The 17,346-nt window shown below is 30.1% G+C and overlaps 1 protein-coding gene across 1 annotated transcript; it reads left to right on the top strand.

Annotated features, from left to right (window-relative positions):
• Positions 1 to 7,534: 7,534 nt before the first annotated feature.
• LOC117910461 ((3S,6E)-nerolidol synthase 1-like) lies at positions 7,535 to 10,382 on the top strand. The gene is made up of 7 exons (XM_034824537.1): positions 7,535 to 7,747; positions 7,851 to 8,115; positions 8,253 to 8,625; positions 8,737 to 8,955; positions 9,038 to 9,176; positions 9,291 to 9,539; positions 9,821 to 10,382. The coding sequence occupies exons 1-7, from the start codon at positions 7,646 to 7,648 to the stop codon at positions 10,109 to 10,111; spliced, it is 1,638 nt and encodes a 545-aa protein (XP_034680428.1). The 5' UTR covers positions 7,535 to 7,645; the 3' UTR covers positions 10,112 to 10,382.
• The last annotated feature ends 6,964 nt before the right edge of the window (positions 10,383 to 17,346 follow it).

Raw genomic sequence — 17,346 nt, 5'->3', positions numbered from 1 at the left:
AAGATGGACAAGATGGTTGTTAGGTGTGTCTTAGTAGGATACGATAGTCAACAAAAATGATGGAGATGTTGCGATCCTACAACTGGAAAGTGTTACACATCCCGGAATGTGGTGTTTGATGAATCATCTTCATGGTGGTCCTCAGAAAAGGAAATATTACCAGATTCAGATGTTTTTAAGGATGAGTTGCAATCTGCTCAAATCCAACTAAGCTTAGGTGAAGCTGAAAATGCAGCCGATGGTGATATCGGAGATGATGAAACTCAAAGTCCTTGGCAAACTGGTGTGCATGGACAACCAAGTGAAGAAGGTGAGCCTAGTGAAACAGAAGCACCAATTCCAATTAGAAGATCAGCAAGAACCAAGAAGCCAAATCCCAAATATGCCAATGTTGCCATAGTAGAAGATGCAAACGCAAAAGAACCAGAGACATTTGCAGAAGCATTTCAGAATCCAGACTGGAGTAAAGCTATGAAACAGGATATTGCAGCATTAAAACAAAATCAGACTTGGGAGCTCGTGCCAAAGCCAAGAGATGTAGAGCCTATTTCCTGCAAATGGGTTTATAAGATAAAACGTCGCACAGATGGATCAATAGAAAGGCACAAGACTCATTTGGTAGCTCAAGGATTCTCTCAACAATATGGACTAGACTATGATGAAACGTTTAGTTCAGTTGCAAAACTTACAACTGTACGAGTCTTACTTGCACTTGCAACTAACAAAGATTGGGACTTGTGGCAGATGGATGTGAAAAATGCATTCTTGCATGGAGAGTTAGATCGGGAGATCTATATGAATCAACCGATGGGCTTTCAGAGTCAAGGTCATCCTGAATATGTATGTAAGCTGCGGAAGGCACTCTACGGATTGAAACAAGCACCTAGAGCATGGTATGGTAAGATTGCTGAATTTCTAACTCAAAGTGGGTAGTCAGTAACACTTGCAGATTCTAGCTTGTTTGTCAAAGCTAATGGAGGAAAGTTAGCTATCGTACTTGTATACGTAGATGATCTAATCATCACTGGAGATGATGTTGAAGAAATTTGCCGAACAAAGGAGAACTTGTCAGTTCGTTTCGAGATGAAAGAACTTGGACAACTTAAGCACTTTCTTGGGCTAGAGGTGGATCGTACACATGAAGGGATATTTCTCTGTCGACAAAAATATGCCAAAGATTTGTTGAAAAAGTTTGGGATGCTCAAATGTAAGCCAATCTCAACACCAATGGAACCAAATGCTAAGATGTGTGAACACGAAGGCAAAGACTTGAAATATGCAACAATGTATCGACAATTGGTGGGTAGTTTGCTTTACTTAACTTTAACTAGACCCGATATCTCTTATGCAGTTGGTGTGATGAGTCGATACATGCAAAATCCAAAGAAGCCTCATTTGGAAGCAGTTCGACGAATTTTGAGACATGTGAAGGGTACAATTGATTATGGTCTGTTGTACAAGAAAGGTGAAGATTGTAAGCTAGTTGGCTACTGTGATGTTGATTATGCAGGAGATCACGACACCCGCAGATCAACTACCGGGTATGTGTTTATGCTTGGATCGGGAGCGATTTCTTGGTGTAGCAAGAGACAATCGACAGTATCTCTGTCAACAACAGAGGCAGAGTACCGAGCAGCAGCATTGGCAGCTCAAGAAAGTACGTGGCTTATACGGCTGATGAATGATCTACATCAACTAGTGGACTATGCAGTTCCATTGTACTGTGACAACCAGTCGGCAGTTCGTTTGGTAGAGAATCCAGTCTTTCATGCAAGAACAAAACATGTGGGAGTGCATTATCATTTTATCAGGGAAAAGGTCCTGGAAGAAGAGTTTGAGTTGAAGCAGATTAAGTCAGAAGACCAAGTTGCAGACTTATTCACAAAAGGTTTGAGTGGTAGCAAGTTTGAAAGCTTTTGTCATCAACTCGGTATGGTAAAGATTTTGGAAGCTGATGTTGAAGGAGAGTGTTAAAGTTATCAACATTAGCATGTGACTAAGAGGATGTATTGAACAAGTCAAGTTTGTTTTTTTGTGTCAAAAATATGCCTCTGTTTAGTTTTTCAATAAATTAGGAATTGTCTGAGTCTTAGGGAGGTCGTTGCAGCACGTTTAGAGTGACTAGTTATCTTTCTATTCCTATTTTTTAGTATTTCTATTTCTATTGATGGTTTTGCCTATAAAAGGCTTGTATCAGGTGAAGTTTAAAAATATCACCATATTAATAAAATTATTTTCTTTCCTCCTCTGTGTGTCTCTTTTATAAAGTGGTTTCAACATAGTAGAGCCGTCTAAGCCTCACCCCCCAATTTTAAATTTATGTTTAAAATTTTTAAAAATAAAATAATTATAATTAAATTTTATTACAAAAAAATATTTACCATGAATTAGTAATAATATATTAAGATTGAACTAAAAATAAAAAATAAAATAAAATAAAATCTTATTTAATATTGTTCATACTTATTCTTTCTTATTCACTCAATTTTTTTCTTTTCTATACTTATTTTTTATAGTTAATTTAACTAAATCATAAAAAATAATACTTGTTAAGTTCTTATTAGCTACTTACATTTTTACTTGGAAATAAGAATATAATGTAAGTCCATCAAAATCTAACCATTAAGTTACTAGTGTTTTAATAATTTATTATTGGAAACATAAGTTTTAAGTAAAAGATTTTACTTTCAACTATCTTATATTTAGTTATTTGAAGAAGAACAAGAAAAAGTATAATCTTCACTTTTAAAAATACAAAAAAAAAAAAAAAAAGGTTTTTCAATATAAGTACAAAAAATAAGACTAAGGTATAAATAAATGAAATTAAGTTGTAAAACAATGAGATGTAAAGATGCGTACCTCCTTTATTTGAAAAATATCAAAATTTATAATAGAAATTATTGAATTTTTTAAAATGATTTTAAAGGTTTTTGCTACAAATTGAGAAAAGTTATTGAAAATTTCTAATAATTTTTCTTTTTATATTTTTTTAATTTCTTTGAAAATTTTCTCTAAATATTCTTGATAGTTTATATATATATATATATATATATATATATATATATATATATATATATATATATATATATATAATCTAATTTTTTAAGTGTTTTTAATATCATCGTCATTTAATTTGATACATTTTTATAATTAATATTTAAACTTATTTAGTTTTTAACAATAATATAAAATATCATTAATTACTTTATAATTTATAAATAATGATTATAATATAATATTTTTCTTTCATGCCCCCTTAACAAAAGTTTTTAGCTCTGCCACTACATGTGAGGGGAGATTGTTAGAAAAGTATGATATATATTGTGAATATAAATCCTACAAACTTAAACTTTAACAAAATTGGTAATTTAATACTATGCATGCTTAATTTAACAATTAACAAGATGCTAAATTGATATTAGGTTATAATGAAGCCATGAATAATGTGGGAATCTAATTCCAAATGGAATTTTCAATAAAAACAGCTAACTACTTGACTAATCAACCATGATTTTATTTTTGTTAGGCTAGTTAAGGAGACATCTTTGCCCGTTGAAACAAGAACGTTCAAAGACTACTTCAACCATCTAAATGAAAGATCTCAAAAATTCATCTTTAAATCATGGGTCATAAAAGATGAACAACGCGTAGATATACAGAATTCAGAAATCCATGGTTTATTTGAAGGATTATGTTGTTATTTTCCCTCTTTTTCTCTTTTTTTTTTTCACTTAATTTGATCTAATTTAAAGGAATGAATAGAAATATGGACAATTAAGACCATAGTTGATAACTGTTTTTAAAAATTGTTTTTTAATGTTTTGTAAAACACAAGTTTATTTGAAAACTTTAAATATTTTTAATTTATTTTAATATTTTAAAATATATTTTAAAACTCATTTTAATATTTAATATTTTATTTTTAATTATTTTATAATGCTAAATTGATATTAGGTTATAATGAAACCATGATTAATGTGGAAATCTAATTCCAAATGGAATTTTCAATAAAAACAGCTAACTACTTGACTAATCAACCATGATTTTGTTTTTGTTAGGCCAGTTAAGGAGACATCTTTGCCTCTTGAAACAAGAAGGTTCAAAGACTGCTTCAACCATCTAAATGAAACATCTCAAAAATTCATCTTTAAATCATGGGTCATAAAAGATGAATAGCACGTAAATATACAAAATTCATAAATCCATGGTTTATTTGAAGGATTATGTTGTTATTTTCCCTCTTTTTCTTTTTTTCTTTTTCACTTAATTTGATCTAATTTAAAGAAATTGGTAGAAATATAGATAGTTAAGACCATGGTTGATAACTATTTTTAAAAATTGTTTTGTAAAATAGAAGTTTATTTGAAAACTTTAAATATTTTTAATATTTTTAAATATATTTTAAACCTCATTTTTAATATTTAATATTTTATTTTTAATTATTTTATATGTTTATATAATTATGTTCTAAAGTAAAATTTTAAAATAAAATAAAAATTATTAAAAAAAATAGTTTTTTAAAATACTTTATTTTCTATTTTCTAATAATATAAAAAAAAAACAATCAAACATATTTTTTCTACCTCAAATAAATCTTAAACGTGTGGCATCGTAAGGATCACACAACAGGAATCTGTATGTCGGTACAAAATGCTCCAACCCCCTTGTCTTGGAGTTCGTCGAGATTTGATTAATGAATCACTTATAACGACTTTTAAAGAATGCACAACTGCTAATGATTTGACATTTGGCGAGTAGCAATCATAGTACTGCAAAAGATATCAGTCACGACACAATTTAGTTTTGCATTGAGTTGAACTCAAAAATTAAGTTTTGGTCCATATAAGTTGCATAATTGATGTGAATGATATAAAATATGAAGAGATGAATATACCCTTCAAAACTATTTCCTACCACAATGTTTGACAAACTTTTTTATGTTAAATATTTTTTAAATAATTATTTTGAAAATTTATTATTTTTAGAAAACTAATTTTTTTTAAAATATATTCTAAAAATATATCATTTTTTTTTTTAAATATTTGACATATTTTTAGTTATTTTTTATATACACAATTTTAAAAATACATATTTTCCAAAATGTTTGATTTTTAAATAATAATAATAATAATAATAATAATTTATTTTTATTTTTTTGGAAAATGGTGTATTTTTTTTCAAATCACTAAATTATATTAAATTTTATTGAGGTTTACAAAAGGAATGAAATTTAAATTAATATTTTTCTACTTTTTTTTTTTTCATAGTTGGCAAATGTTATTTTGGAAATATAAAAATTTCATATCATTCTTTCCAATTTTCACACTTTCTTTGGGTCTTGGACTTAAATGATTATATGGATCAAAGCTTAATTTTTGAGTTCAAGTGGATCCAAAACACAATTATCTAATTTTTTTTTTAAATACTTTATTTTTTATTTTTTAATAATATAAAAAATAATTTTTAATAATCAAACATATTTTTTCTACCTCAAATATATCTTAAACGTGTGGCACCGTAATGATCACACAATAGGAATCTGTACATCGGTACAAAAGCCTCCGGCCCCTTGTCTTGGAGTTCGTCCATATTTGATTAATGAAACGCTTATAACGTTTTTTTAAAGAGTGCACAACTCCTAATGATTTGACATTTGGCGGGTAGCAATCATAGAAGTGCAAAAGATATCAGCCACAGTTTATAAAGGTGTACAACCTTTTTGGGTCCCGCCTATAGCAATCATAGAAAGCATATAAAACATGTCTTTTAAAAAATAAATTTGATACGATAAAATAAATTATTTTTACAATGAATTCGTGTGATGAGTCTCATATGACATTATTTATCATATAGTTCTTAATATTTTGCATACTACCATATTTAAATAATATTATTTTAAATAATATTTAAAAAAAAAATCCTAAATGATAAAGCATGTTTTGTAATTCCAATATTAAAAAATGTTTGGTAAATCAACATAATAATTTAATATAACTTAGTAACTTAATTTAACTCATTAAATAGACTAAATGTATTTGATAGAATAACTTAATATTATAACTTAAATTTAAAAATATCATTAAGTATTAAGTAAAAATAATTAATTTATTTTGAATTTCAAGTATTTTTCACCTAAGTTATCCTTCATATATTTGGTGAGAATATCTTTCACATCTATGATTAATTTTAATAGTAAACATTTTATAGTTATGTTATATGTTTATAATACTTTTAATATAAATGCTTAAAAAATAAATTTATTGCTTATGATTAATGCAAATAAATGTTAATTAAATTTAATTAGGGTAATTAGGTTAATTTGATTATTTAGAAAAACTTTAAGTTAGAAATATATATTAAGTTTTACTAAACACGCTTTAAATTTGGAGCAAATTTTTATAGGGTTTTATTTTTATGAAAAATAGTCATTTTAAAAATTATTTTTAAATCTATGCTAGTTTGTGTCATATAAAAATGGTGCAAAATCATGTGTTGAATATGATTTAAATTTTTATTTACAATCCTATGTCACATGAAGTGTCACATATTTTTTAGTATGTTTTCATAGTCATTGGTTTTTATTTTTTATTTTAAAAAAATCACTATAAATTAATCCAATTATTAGGATTCTAACTATACCAACATAAGGTAAACATTCAAGAGAATAAATTAGGAGTTAGTCCTTCTTTTACAAATTATACAACTATAAAATAAATGTAAAAGAAAAATAAGCAACAACATAATAAAAATAAAAAATAACAATTGCATATAAATAAAAAGAGTAAAAAAGAGAGAAATGCAAACTTAATATTTTAAAGTGATTCAATGTAACCTAAACTACATCCAGTACCCTCCTCGAGCTTCAAACCAAATCAAGGATTCCACTATGAAACAAAGGCTTCTAACATAAGCCTCCAAATATATAATTGGATTATAGTTCCAATTAATCATGGTGGACTTATGAGTCTAAGTATCCTCTTGGATTTTAATTTCAAGGAACCTCTACATACATATCAAGAGAACTACTCTTGAATCCCTGTCAGATTTCTAATGTCCTATCCTTGTTAGATTTTTTCTCAATGGGCCAGGTGTTGGTTGGCAAAATTCTTCATGTTTTTTCAAAGTCAGAGAACAGACTAGTGGTTAATTGATGAGAATTCAAGGAGGTCCATGGGTTTTGGCTACTATGGTTAGGTAGTAGCTAGGCCGAGGAGAATCTATATATTCCCCTACCCACGCGAAAAACGTTTCTAATTGTTGAACCAAAATGATAAATTTCCACCGATCTTCTGAACACATTGACTTCTATGTACGAAAATATTTTGAGGTTACGAAATAATGTAGAAAAATATTTTGATTTCTTTATATTTTATTTAAATAAACTAAATAAGCCAGAGAGCTTAAATGAATTGAAGGTAGCGAGGGCATACAAGGAACGTGAAAAGCATGTGGTAGGAAGAGACCCGTTCACGTTTCCCACTATTGTGATAAAGGATGATATTTTCCAATCAAGCCAATTCTATAAATTGGGTCCCGTGCTGTACGTAGTACCATCCACACAAATACCACCTATTCCGTTCATCAAACTCTCCCTCATTCCCAATCGCCTGCTGAAAGCAAACTTAACTTCACCAACATCTTCAATATGCCAAGTGCTCACACATGGAGCATTGCTAAGGATCAGAACTTGGTTTCTATCCCCTCAGAAAAGGATAATCATCCATCCACAGAATATCCCAGCCCCACTGTTAAGCTTCAGTCCCCATTTTCCATATATATTTTTTGCTCTTAGTTCTTATGGCGGTTTTTCACTTTTCAACTTCCTACTGTTGACAATCTTCTTTTGGCAGAATGAATTTTACATGGAACATGCACAAAAACTGGAGGAAGTTAGGAGTGTACTCAAGGAGGTAGGAGAAGATACATTGGAAGCTTTGCTCATGATTGATGCCATCCAACGCCTAGGCATTGACTACCATTTTCATGGAGAGATTGAAGTGGTACTACAGAGACTACATACGAAATTTAACACTCTGAGTGATTGCCATAACAATCTCTACGAACTAGCACTTGGCTTCCGGCTATTGAGACAAGAAGGTTACTATGTGAGCGCAGGTGGGATTTTCTTTTTCCTTTTTTTCTTTTGGGTTTTCCCCTTTTATTTATTTATTTTTTAAAACATTCTAAGTTTCGACTATTAAATCATTTGTTATAGAAGAGTAAGTTATTTAACGGTTATCGTGTATGAACAGATGTCTTCAACAATCTCAAGGACACAGAGGGAAAGATTCAAGAAAAACTAAGCGAAGATATCAAGGGATTAATGGGTTTGTATGAAGCTTCGCAGCTAAGTATAAAGGGGGAAGATATACTCGAAGAAATCGGAAACTTCAGTAGCCAGCTTCTTAATGCATGGAACACGCACAATGATCACAGTCAAGCTAGAATTGTTAGGAACACATTAGGGCATCCCCATCATAAGAGCTTGGCAAGGTTCATGGCCAAAAGCTTTCTTAGCGATTTTCAAGGCACAGATGGATGGATAAATGTCTTTAGAGAACTAGCAAAAATGGATTTCAACGTAGTTAAATCCATACACCAGAAGGAGATGCTTCAGGTTTCCAAGTGAGTTTCACCGACCTTGAATTAAGTTAATTTGTTGTTCTCCAAAGATTATTCCCTGACGTACCTTTCATGTAAATAATTTTTTTTTTCTCTCTCTTTTTACCTAATTAGATGGTGGAAAGATCTAGGTTTGGCCAAGGAGTTGAAGTTTGCAAGAAACCAACCACTGAAATGGTACATGTGGCCCTTGGCGGTCCTCCCGGATCCAAGCTTGTCGGAACAGAGGGTTGAGCTCACAAAACCCATCTCACTAGTCTACATAATAGATGACATTTTTGATGTTCATGGAACACTTGATGAACTCACTCTCTTCACAGAAGCTGTCAACAGGTAGGCATATAACAACAATACAATTCATCAGAATGCTTCTACAAATCTCAAAAATCATCATTTAATCACTAATTGCATGTAGATGGGAATATGCGGCTGTTGAACAACTACCAGACTACATGAAGATATGTTTCAATGCTCTTAATGGAATCACCAATGAAATAAGTTCCAAGGTCTACAATGATCATGGGTGGAACCCCATGGAATCTCTTCGAAAGGCAGTATGTCAAATAACATTTACCATACTAGATTAATATTCATTTTAATTGCAAATGCAAAAGAGTTGGAAGTGCCTCTGCAATTTTTTGATAGTTTATTTTATTTTTTGCAAACAGTGGGCATGTTTATGCAATGCATTTCTAGTAGAAGCAAAATGGTTTGCTGATGGACACGTGCCAAAGGCTGATGAGTACTTGAAGAATGGGGTCATTAGCTCCGGAGTACATGTGGTGCTGGTTCATATGTTTTTTCTCCTGGGTCATGGCATAACCAAGAGAAATGTAGACATTGTGGATGATTTTCCTGAGATTATATCTTCGGTTGCAAAAATTCTTCGCCTCTGGGATGACTTGGGAAGCGCCAAGGTAAATCTCAAGAAACATAAAGAAAAATGAGCTCTAGCCTCCAGTTTTAGTCTGTTTTGTATATACCTACCCCTGATAGCGATCTCACTGAAAATTCCTCAACATATAAACTAGACCCACGCCAGCTCATTAATGGTTGTGGTCACTTCTGGTGGGAACCGCATCATGTGGTAGATGTCTGATTTCCCACCATACATTCATAAACCCGCTTCCGAGAACGGGAATGATGTGTCGTATTCACAGTTGGCCACTAACACATATAAGCATTAACACTTTTACAGGACGAGAATCAGGACGGGCACGACGGATCATACCTGGAGTGCTACATGAAAGAAAAACCAGGGACTTCCATAGATAATGCCCGATGCCATGTTATGCATACTATCTCAGAGACATGGAAGCGCCTCAACAAGGAATGCCTTGCTCCAAATCCATTTTCAACGCCTTTTACCAAGGCTTGTCTCAATGTTGCAAGGATGGTTCCTTTGATGTATAGCTATGATGATAATCAGTGCCTCCCAAGCCTTGAAGAGCACATGAAGTCGCTTGTCTATGAAAGTGTTTCCTCATAAAGTATTCTGTAGTCGATGATAATGCTAAATTTTCAAGACTTATATAGTTGACAAATATCACATATAAATAAATAAAGTGTATATGGTATTGTCAACCTTATGGAGAATTGCATTTTTCTTGAAAATCAGTCTTCAAATGGTAAATATTGTTGGGGCATTTTGAATAGTGGAAAATGTGATGGGTCATATGTAAAATACAATGGACAAGTACAGGTTGCAATTTTAGTGGATCTCCGAAACTAATAGAAGTAAAAGATAATTAACTTGAGAAGTCCACCATAGTGCCTTTCAAATTAATGGATAAGCGAAAGAATTTCAATAAATAAAATTGTGTTATTGTGTTCTTAGAGAATATTTTTAAAACATGATGTGTTTAAAAAATAATTTTTAATTGCTTTCACTTATTTTTTTAGATTGTTTTGAAATATATACAGATAATGAATGAGTAAAAATAAAGTATAACAAATAAAATTTATTTATAAAAATATTTAAATTAATATATAAAATTAAGAATATTTCAAATTTTCAAATACACATTTGTTTTACAACACATTGTAAAATAATTTTCAAGAACTATTCTAGAAAACTATTTTTAAAACTATTTTATAAAATATTTCTTTAACATAGCCTACTTTTCCCACCTATAGTCATTTTTATAACATCACAAGGGTTTTGATAATAGGAAATTAGATATCGAATTCTAATGGTTGACCCTTCGTTTTCTTACTTTGTTTTAAATGTAAATGTGTATTGGAATTATCTAACACTTTTCTAGTATTGAATTACATAGGACATTTTTTTTTTCTGAAGTTTTTACTTAAGTGTGAAGGACTAGTTTGAATCAGTGGTGGATAGAGAATCAAATCCTTTCACTTTATTTACCTGAGATTCGTTCCTTAAGAACATACAGAAATCTACTGTCTTCTGGGGATCTACCACAGGTTTTCATTCTGGCAAGGCCACCAAACCCAAACCAACCAATGCTCTTTTAAAGTTCAAACAAACATTAATTGTAATGAATTAATAATTGGTGGCATTGAAGCAGGACAATGGGATATTTGAATAATCGTTACATCAATAATTCAGCAATAACTTGAACGTCAAATGGCCCTTCTTTCTTCCTCCCAAAGTATCTGAAAGGAACTGCTATTGTTGCGGTGCAAATACTGATGACACCAAGGGACTTCTTCCAAAGGAGAGAGGGCCGACCCCGTACAGAAATTTGACAAGGACCTAACTGCCAAGTGTACGTAAGCTATGCGAGCAATATCCAATTGTACATGTGAAAACCAGCTTTTTCTGTGGATCAAAATTCTCAGCCTTTGCAATATCTATATGCGAGCAACTAGGCATAGAGTGTTTATCTAACCATATGGGAAATATATTTCATTCTAAAATTTAATGCTTCCAAGGTGATAGAAAGAGAGAATTTGATGGTACTACATTTAGGAAGAGTGTAGAAGCACATTATTGGACATACAACAAATCAGTCTTCTAGGATGATAACTCAAGAAATGTCTCCATAATGTGTGTAAGTTTTAAGATGATTAATTATAAATCTTATGAAGTTTCAAAATGAGTGTATGTTAACTAGTCCTTATTGTAAGCCTTGAGATAGAAACAGTCCATAGAATAAGTGTCTTGTGAGATGGTTAAGTTGCACTTTAAGTGTGAGTGCAACTCAATCAAGCAAAATAAAGCTAATAAGGTACCCAAATTGACAGGTGATCCAAGTTAAACTCGTACATGAAACTTATTTGTCTAAATTTAACTCAATTCAAATCTTTTTTTTTTTTTTTTAATATGATTGGATTTAAATAGGATTAAACTTGAATTAGTAAATATAAGTTTAAATTAGTTGTATTTATTAGCTTAACATTAATTTTTTAAATAATATTTAAATAGTAAATATTTGTTGTTATAAATAAAGTAAGTATTAGTGGAACATTATTACATAATATATATTTATAATTTAAGTTTTATATAAATATATAATGTCTTGGGTCCAAAAAGTAGTATCAAGAGCCACGCGATGGGTTAATGACCCCACGATGGTTGCAAATCATTGTTAATAAATGGGTGGTTGATGATAAGCCTTAGAAGCGGTACCTATTAGCAAGAATTATTCATTCTTTTGAGTGTAGCCACTTAAAGACCAACTATATGATGTTCAACGCTACATAGCCTTGGGACTGATTGTAAGATGTCCAACGCTAAAGCGAATATCACACCTTCAAAAGATAGCTAAATGATTAATGGGTGGTTACGCTCCATTGTAAACAAATGGGTGGTTGATAATAAACCTTGGAAGTGGTCAAATGGGTGGTTGATAATAAGCCTTGGAAGTGGCACCAACTAGCAGGAATTAATTATTTTTTGAAGTGTAACCACTTTAAGGCCAACCGTATGAAAGAGAGCTTAAAATGACATAAAATATAGGAATAAAAACTTGTATTTTTCAAAACCCAAAAGGTCAATCGAAACATTGAATGGCTGCTCGATTCATATTCGTATGGATACTAGCAAATTGGAGGCTTAATGGAGACTTTCGAAACTCCTGACATATCACAAGAACCACAAATGTTTGTTTGGAGGAGTCAGGTCAACAAATCTAGCGCCTGAGTTTGCACAGTACAGGACATTGGTCCCGGCATGTCTGTAAAATGTCATCAGGTGGTCCTGCTACTCCTGCCCTCCACTCTGAATATTGAAATAGTCTAAAAAATCTTTGCCTATCATAAAGAGGTTGTTTGAGACTTTGAGTTTGTTTGGATTTAAAAAGTACAGTTTTTTTTTTCTTTTTCCTGAGAATGAAATATTATTTTAAAAATTTATGAGCTGTGATTTTACTTAATTTCTGATTAAAAATTTATACTATTGTTTGGCGATTGTTCTCTCAAAATAGGTTTTAAACACAAGATCACATAGATAACAATTTTAGGATCCGCGTGTTTCACTTTTTTTTAAATATACATATATATAAATTAAAAAAAAAATCATAAAAAGCAAATAAAATAAAATAAATATTTCTCATTTTATTGTATTCCACCTATCAATATAAAAAATCTTCAAATATAAAATTTATCTTAATTACATGTAATTTTCTAAACTTCTTTTAACTTTACTAAATTTGTTTCATTATATATATAGATTCTAAATCAAATAACATAGAAGGTATATATATATATATATATATATATTTTTTTTTCACTGGACAAATAGATTAAAAAGTCATACAAAACTTCAAGTGTTAAGAGTTTTTTAATAAGACAATTAATTTAAAATTAAAAAATAACTCATTTGCTAGTAAATTTTATGAATTAAAATCAGTTTAAAATGGTTTTATTGTTTTTCCTTTTCATCTAATTATTATAGACTTTAAAACTTGTCCAAAATATTTTTTTTACATCAATTTTTGTGTCCATTCACGCCCTTTGAAACGTAGCATTTATTTTATTTATTTATCTATTTATTTTTTCTTTATTTTCCTTTTCCTTTTTCTCTTACTTCATTTTTTTTTCCTTTTTTATTCTTTTATTCCCCTCCTTTGCTCCAACTAAAGTGCACCACCAGTGACCAGACCACCCCCCTTCCCCATTTTTTTTTCTCCACCTAACCCCTGACCCAAGCCCATCTCCAACCATCAACTTCTAAGTCTTTTAAGCTTAAAACTTATATTCAATTCTTAGTGCACCTCTTAATCCTAGTTTCCTTGTATTTTTTAGCAAAAATTTGTAAAGTAGAAATATTTATTGAGAAACACATTTCTTGTAAATCTTGTGAGATAAGCTAAAATATGGGGTATTATTTGAGGAAAAAAAAAATACAAGTGTAAGATATTACTTAAGGTTTCTTAAGTATAGGTGGTGTTAGGGAGTTCAAGATTAAGATATCTTTTGAGAAATATTGTAAGTGTCCATTGGAACCGATTGGTCCAAGTGTTTTTTAAAACCACTTGCCAAACACAATTGGTTTTAGAAAATAGAAAAAAATTATTTTTTAACTAAAAAACAATTTTTAAAATAATTTTAAGAAAATATGACTAAATAGGCCATTATCAGCATTTTTGGGGTTTTTTTTATAAAAAAAATAATAATAAGTGACTTGAACTATAGAATATGTACCAAGATAGGAAATTAAGATCACCTATATTAATTATATGAAGGATGCTTTCTTAGAAGGCATTTTTGGAAAAGTTCTACAAAAGAAGCAACTACAACTTTCAAAATTCATTATGACACATGCAGATCAATTCATCTCAATTCTTTCAGTAAAAACAATTGCTTCTTATTCTTTATTAATGATTTCAATGAAAAAAAAAATGCCTAGGTCTTAGAGTGAAGTTCTAGGAGTTTGCAACACTGGCATCAAATATTTCAATACCTCCTCAATGGTGTTGAAATGGATTTCAACAAATACCCAAACCTTCTAAACTTATGACGTGCTTCTAAAATGGTATCAAAAAGCATGATCTTGTATCAAAATAATACCACAATGTATTGAATTGCATTTCGATATATGAGGTTGGGAACCTCCACTTTATAGTTGTATTGACATGGTATTGAAATGTATTTTGATAATCCTTTAAACTTTCTATATCTCACTTCTATTAGGTAATTTCTATGCTTCCATCGTATCGACATGGTATCAAATATCAAAATGATATCAAAATGCATTTCAATAATCTCCTGAACTCATTGGATCTTTAGGTAGCTACAATGGGCTGGTGAATTTGATATCTCCACTTTGGTATAGAAATACGTTTTGATATAGAGACCAAGAGACTCTACTTTACTATTGTATCAAAACAGTATTGAAAGATATTGAATTGTATTGAATTGCATTTTAATAGATAAGACTAAGAGGCTCCATTTTACAATGGTATCAAAAAGAGTTTATGGTATTGAATTGGTGTATTGCCCAATATCAAAGTTTATTTTGATATATAACACCCAAAACTCACTGTATTTGGAGTTACTCTATATTTTGTATGGAAATGATATTAGATCCACTCTTATGTATCAAAATTCCTTTTTTCTTACTTTCTTTATCTTTTCTCATACATCGAACTTCTCCACTTTGTTTCTTTCATCCTTGGATCTTAAGGTTGTCATGCACTCATATTTATGTACATGATATCTTTTTTTACCTTATTTTTCACTAGATGTAAATATTAGTCATTAATGGGGACTTAACAAATATTTTAACTAAAAAGACAATGATTTGCACTCAAAAATTATTTCAAAACCTATTTTATATACGAAAAAACATCAATTTTGAGTATTAATCAATCCCTTCTCGGCACATACCCAAAAAAATATATACCTTTTTTCTTTGTATAAATCAAGTCAAGAAATCTACCACTTATGACTTGGGATGTTGCACCTAACTTGCATGTAAAATGTGAAAAAAAATATATATACCTTTTTTCTTTGTATAAATCAAGTCAAGAAATCTACCATTTATGACTTGGGATGTTGCACCTAACTTGCATGTAAAATGTGAAATTTGCATCGGGCATAAGTGGATGCAAGCTAATTGGAGGCCTAGTAGAGGAGATAGATATCACATCACAACGGCCACAAATTTGGAGTTTAGTAGAGGCGTAGAGGCATTAGTTGCCACTTACCGAGGAATTAGTTGCCACTAACCACATCACAACAGCCACAAATTTTTCTTGGTACAAGTCAGGTCAAGAAATCCAGCGCATATTATGGAAAATGATTCAAAATAATGGAATCTTGGAGTTTCTATGGGTCAATCAATTAAGGAATTCCCATATCTTATTTATATTCTTCCATAGAAAAATCACATTAATGCTTCATTCATGTGCTTCCTTTTAAGCTTACCACATCTTCAACATATATGGGTTCAGGAAGAACAACTTTTGAGGGCTTCAAGAGTCTCCATCAAACTTCGACGATGGAGTGGTGATTTTAGATATGAAAACCACTTATATCAAACTTGGATGAACTATATCTTCAAAAGCACTAGCTCTCGGGCAATCTCTCTAACCTCAAGATGGGTGGACTTAAACCAATAGTACTTTCTTTTTTTCCTTTATTCAGAGTGTTTTGAATAATGGCAGATACGTAAAGAGAAAATGACATCTCACCTACTCGGAAGATGATTTAAAGTAGCTGAGTACATGAAAATATGGCTACCCATAGTCGCCGTGTCAATGATTGCTAAAATTAAAAAAAAAAAAAAAAAAGGTCGTTGGATAATTAATTTAAAAAAAATTAAAATTAAAATTAAAGCTTTCACAAAATCCATTTAGTATATATAACTTATTTTTTGTTTTTATTTTTATTTTTCCATGCAATTATTATATTAATTTTTATTAATTAATGTTGGATTTTTTCGGTTTTAATTTTGAAAACTTTTAACATTTTAAGAAAATTTGCATTTAGTTTAAATTATAAGAGACAACATGCATCAATAAGAAATCTTAACAATAATCAAAGTCTGATTAATCACTTATATTCTATTTAAAATTTTAATGATATTATGGATTAATTTTTAGTAAAAAATAATTTTCAATTAATTTATATTTAATTATTTGAAAAAATATATTAAAATTTATTAGAAAAATTATTGAATTCTTTGAAAAAATTTTAGGATTATCTTTGCTAAAAAGTTTCTAAAATTATTAAAAATTATATTTGAAGTAATTTATTCCTATTATTTTCTTAAAAGTTACGTACTTTGGATGTTTTCGCAATTCTTTTTTATAATATTTAAATTTATTTAATATTTTGATTTTTTTTTAATTTGATAATTCGTATCTATTTTATTGAATGATAACTTGGGCATCATTAAGTGCTTCTAAAATTTGACAATGACTATTATCTTGGTGTGCATTTGACAATATTTTTATTTAAAATATTTTTAATAAAAGGGCTTTCTTTTGAAGTATTTTTCTTTTGGAAGAACCACCAATTAAATATCTCCTCGGCAAGCATTAAAGTGATTTTATAATTCTATTTTAAAATTGATTTTTAAATTTTGCTATTTCTCTTTCAAAGCTCTTTAAAAATACTGTAAATTGCATTCTTAATATAAAAAATTTCTATTTGTCAAGAGAAAAGCTTCCCATGGTGTAAAAAGCAACAAGCAAGACTCCAAGGCTCCTTGTCTATAAATTCAGTCCATTGTTATAGCAAAACTACAAGCCTCACTACTTGATTCATCCTCAATCTGGTTGCGTGCCCTCTTCTCTTTAATTTAATAAT

This window comes from Vitis riparia, unplaced genomic scaffold, assembly GCF_004353265.1.
Source record: "Vitis riparia cultivar Riparia Gloire de Montpellier isolate 1030 unplaced genomic scaffold, EGFV_Vit.rip_1.0 scaffold750_pilon_pilon, whole genome shotgun sequence".
NCBI lineage: Eukaryota > Viridiplantae > Streptophyta > Magnoliopsida > Vitales > Vitaceae > Vitis > Vitis riparia.
The sequence above is the reverse complement of the archived record's forward strand: the minus strand, read 5'-3'. Positions and strand labels throughout refer to the sequence as shown.

Coding starts and splice junctions, on each gene's coding strand:
- LOC117910461 (XM_034824537.1), top strand. CDS start 7,646: ATGCCAAGTGCTCACACATGGAGCATTGCTAAGGATCAGAACTTGGTT. Junction 8,116..8,252: donor AGGTTACTATGTGAGCGCAG/GTGGGATTTTCT, acceptor GTGTATGAACAG/ATGTCTTCAACAATCTCAAG. Junction 8,626..8,736: donor GAGATGCTTCAGGTTTCCAA/GTGAGTTTCACC, acceptor TTACCTAATTAG/ATGGTGGAAAGATCTAGGTT.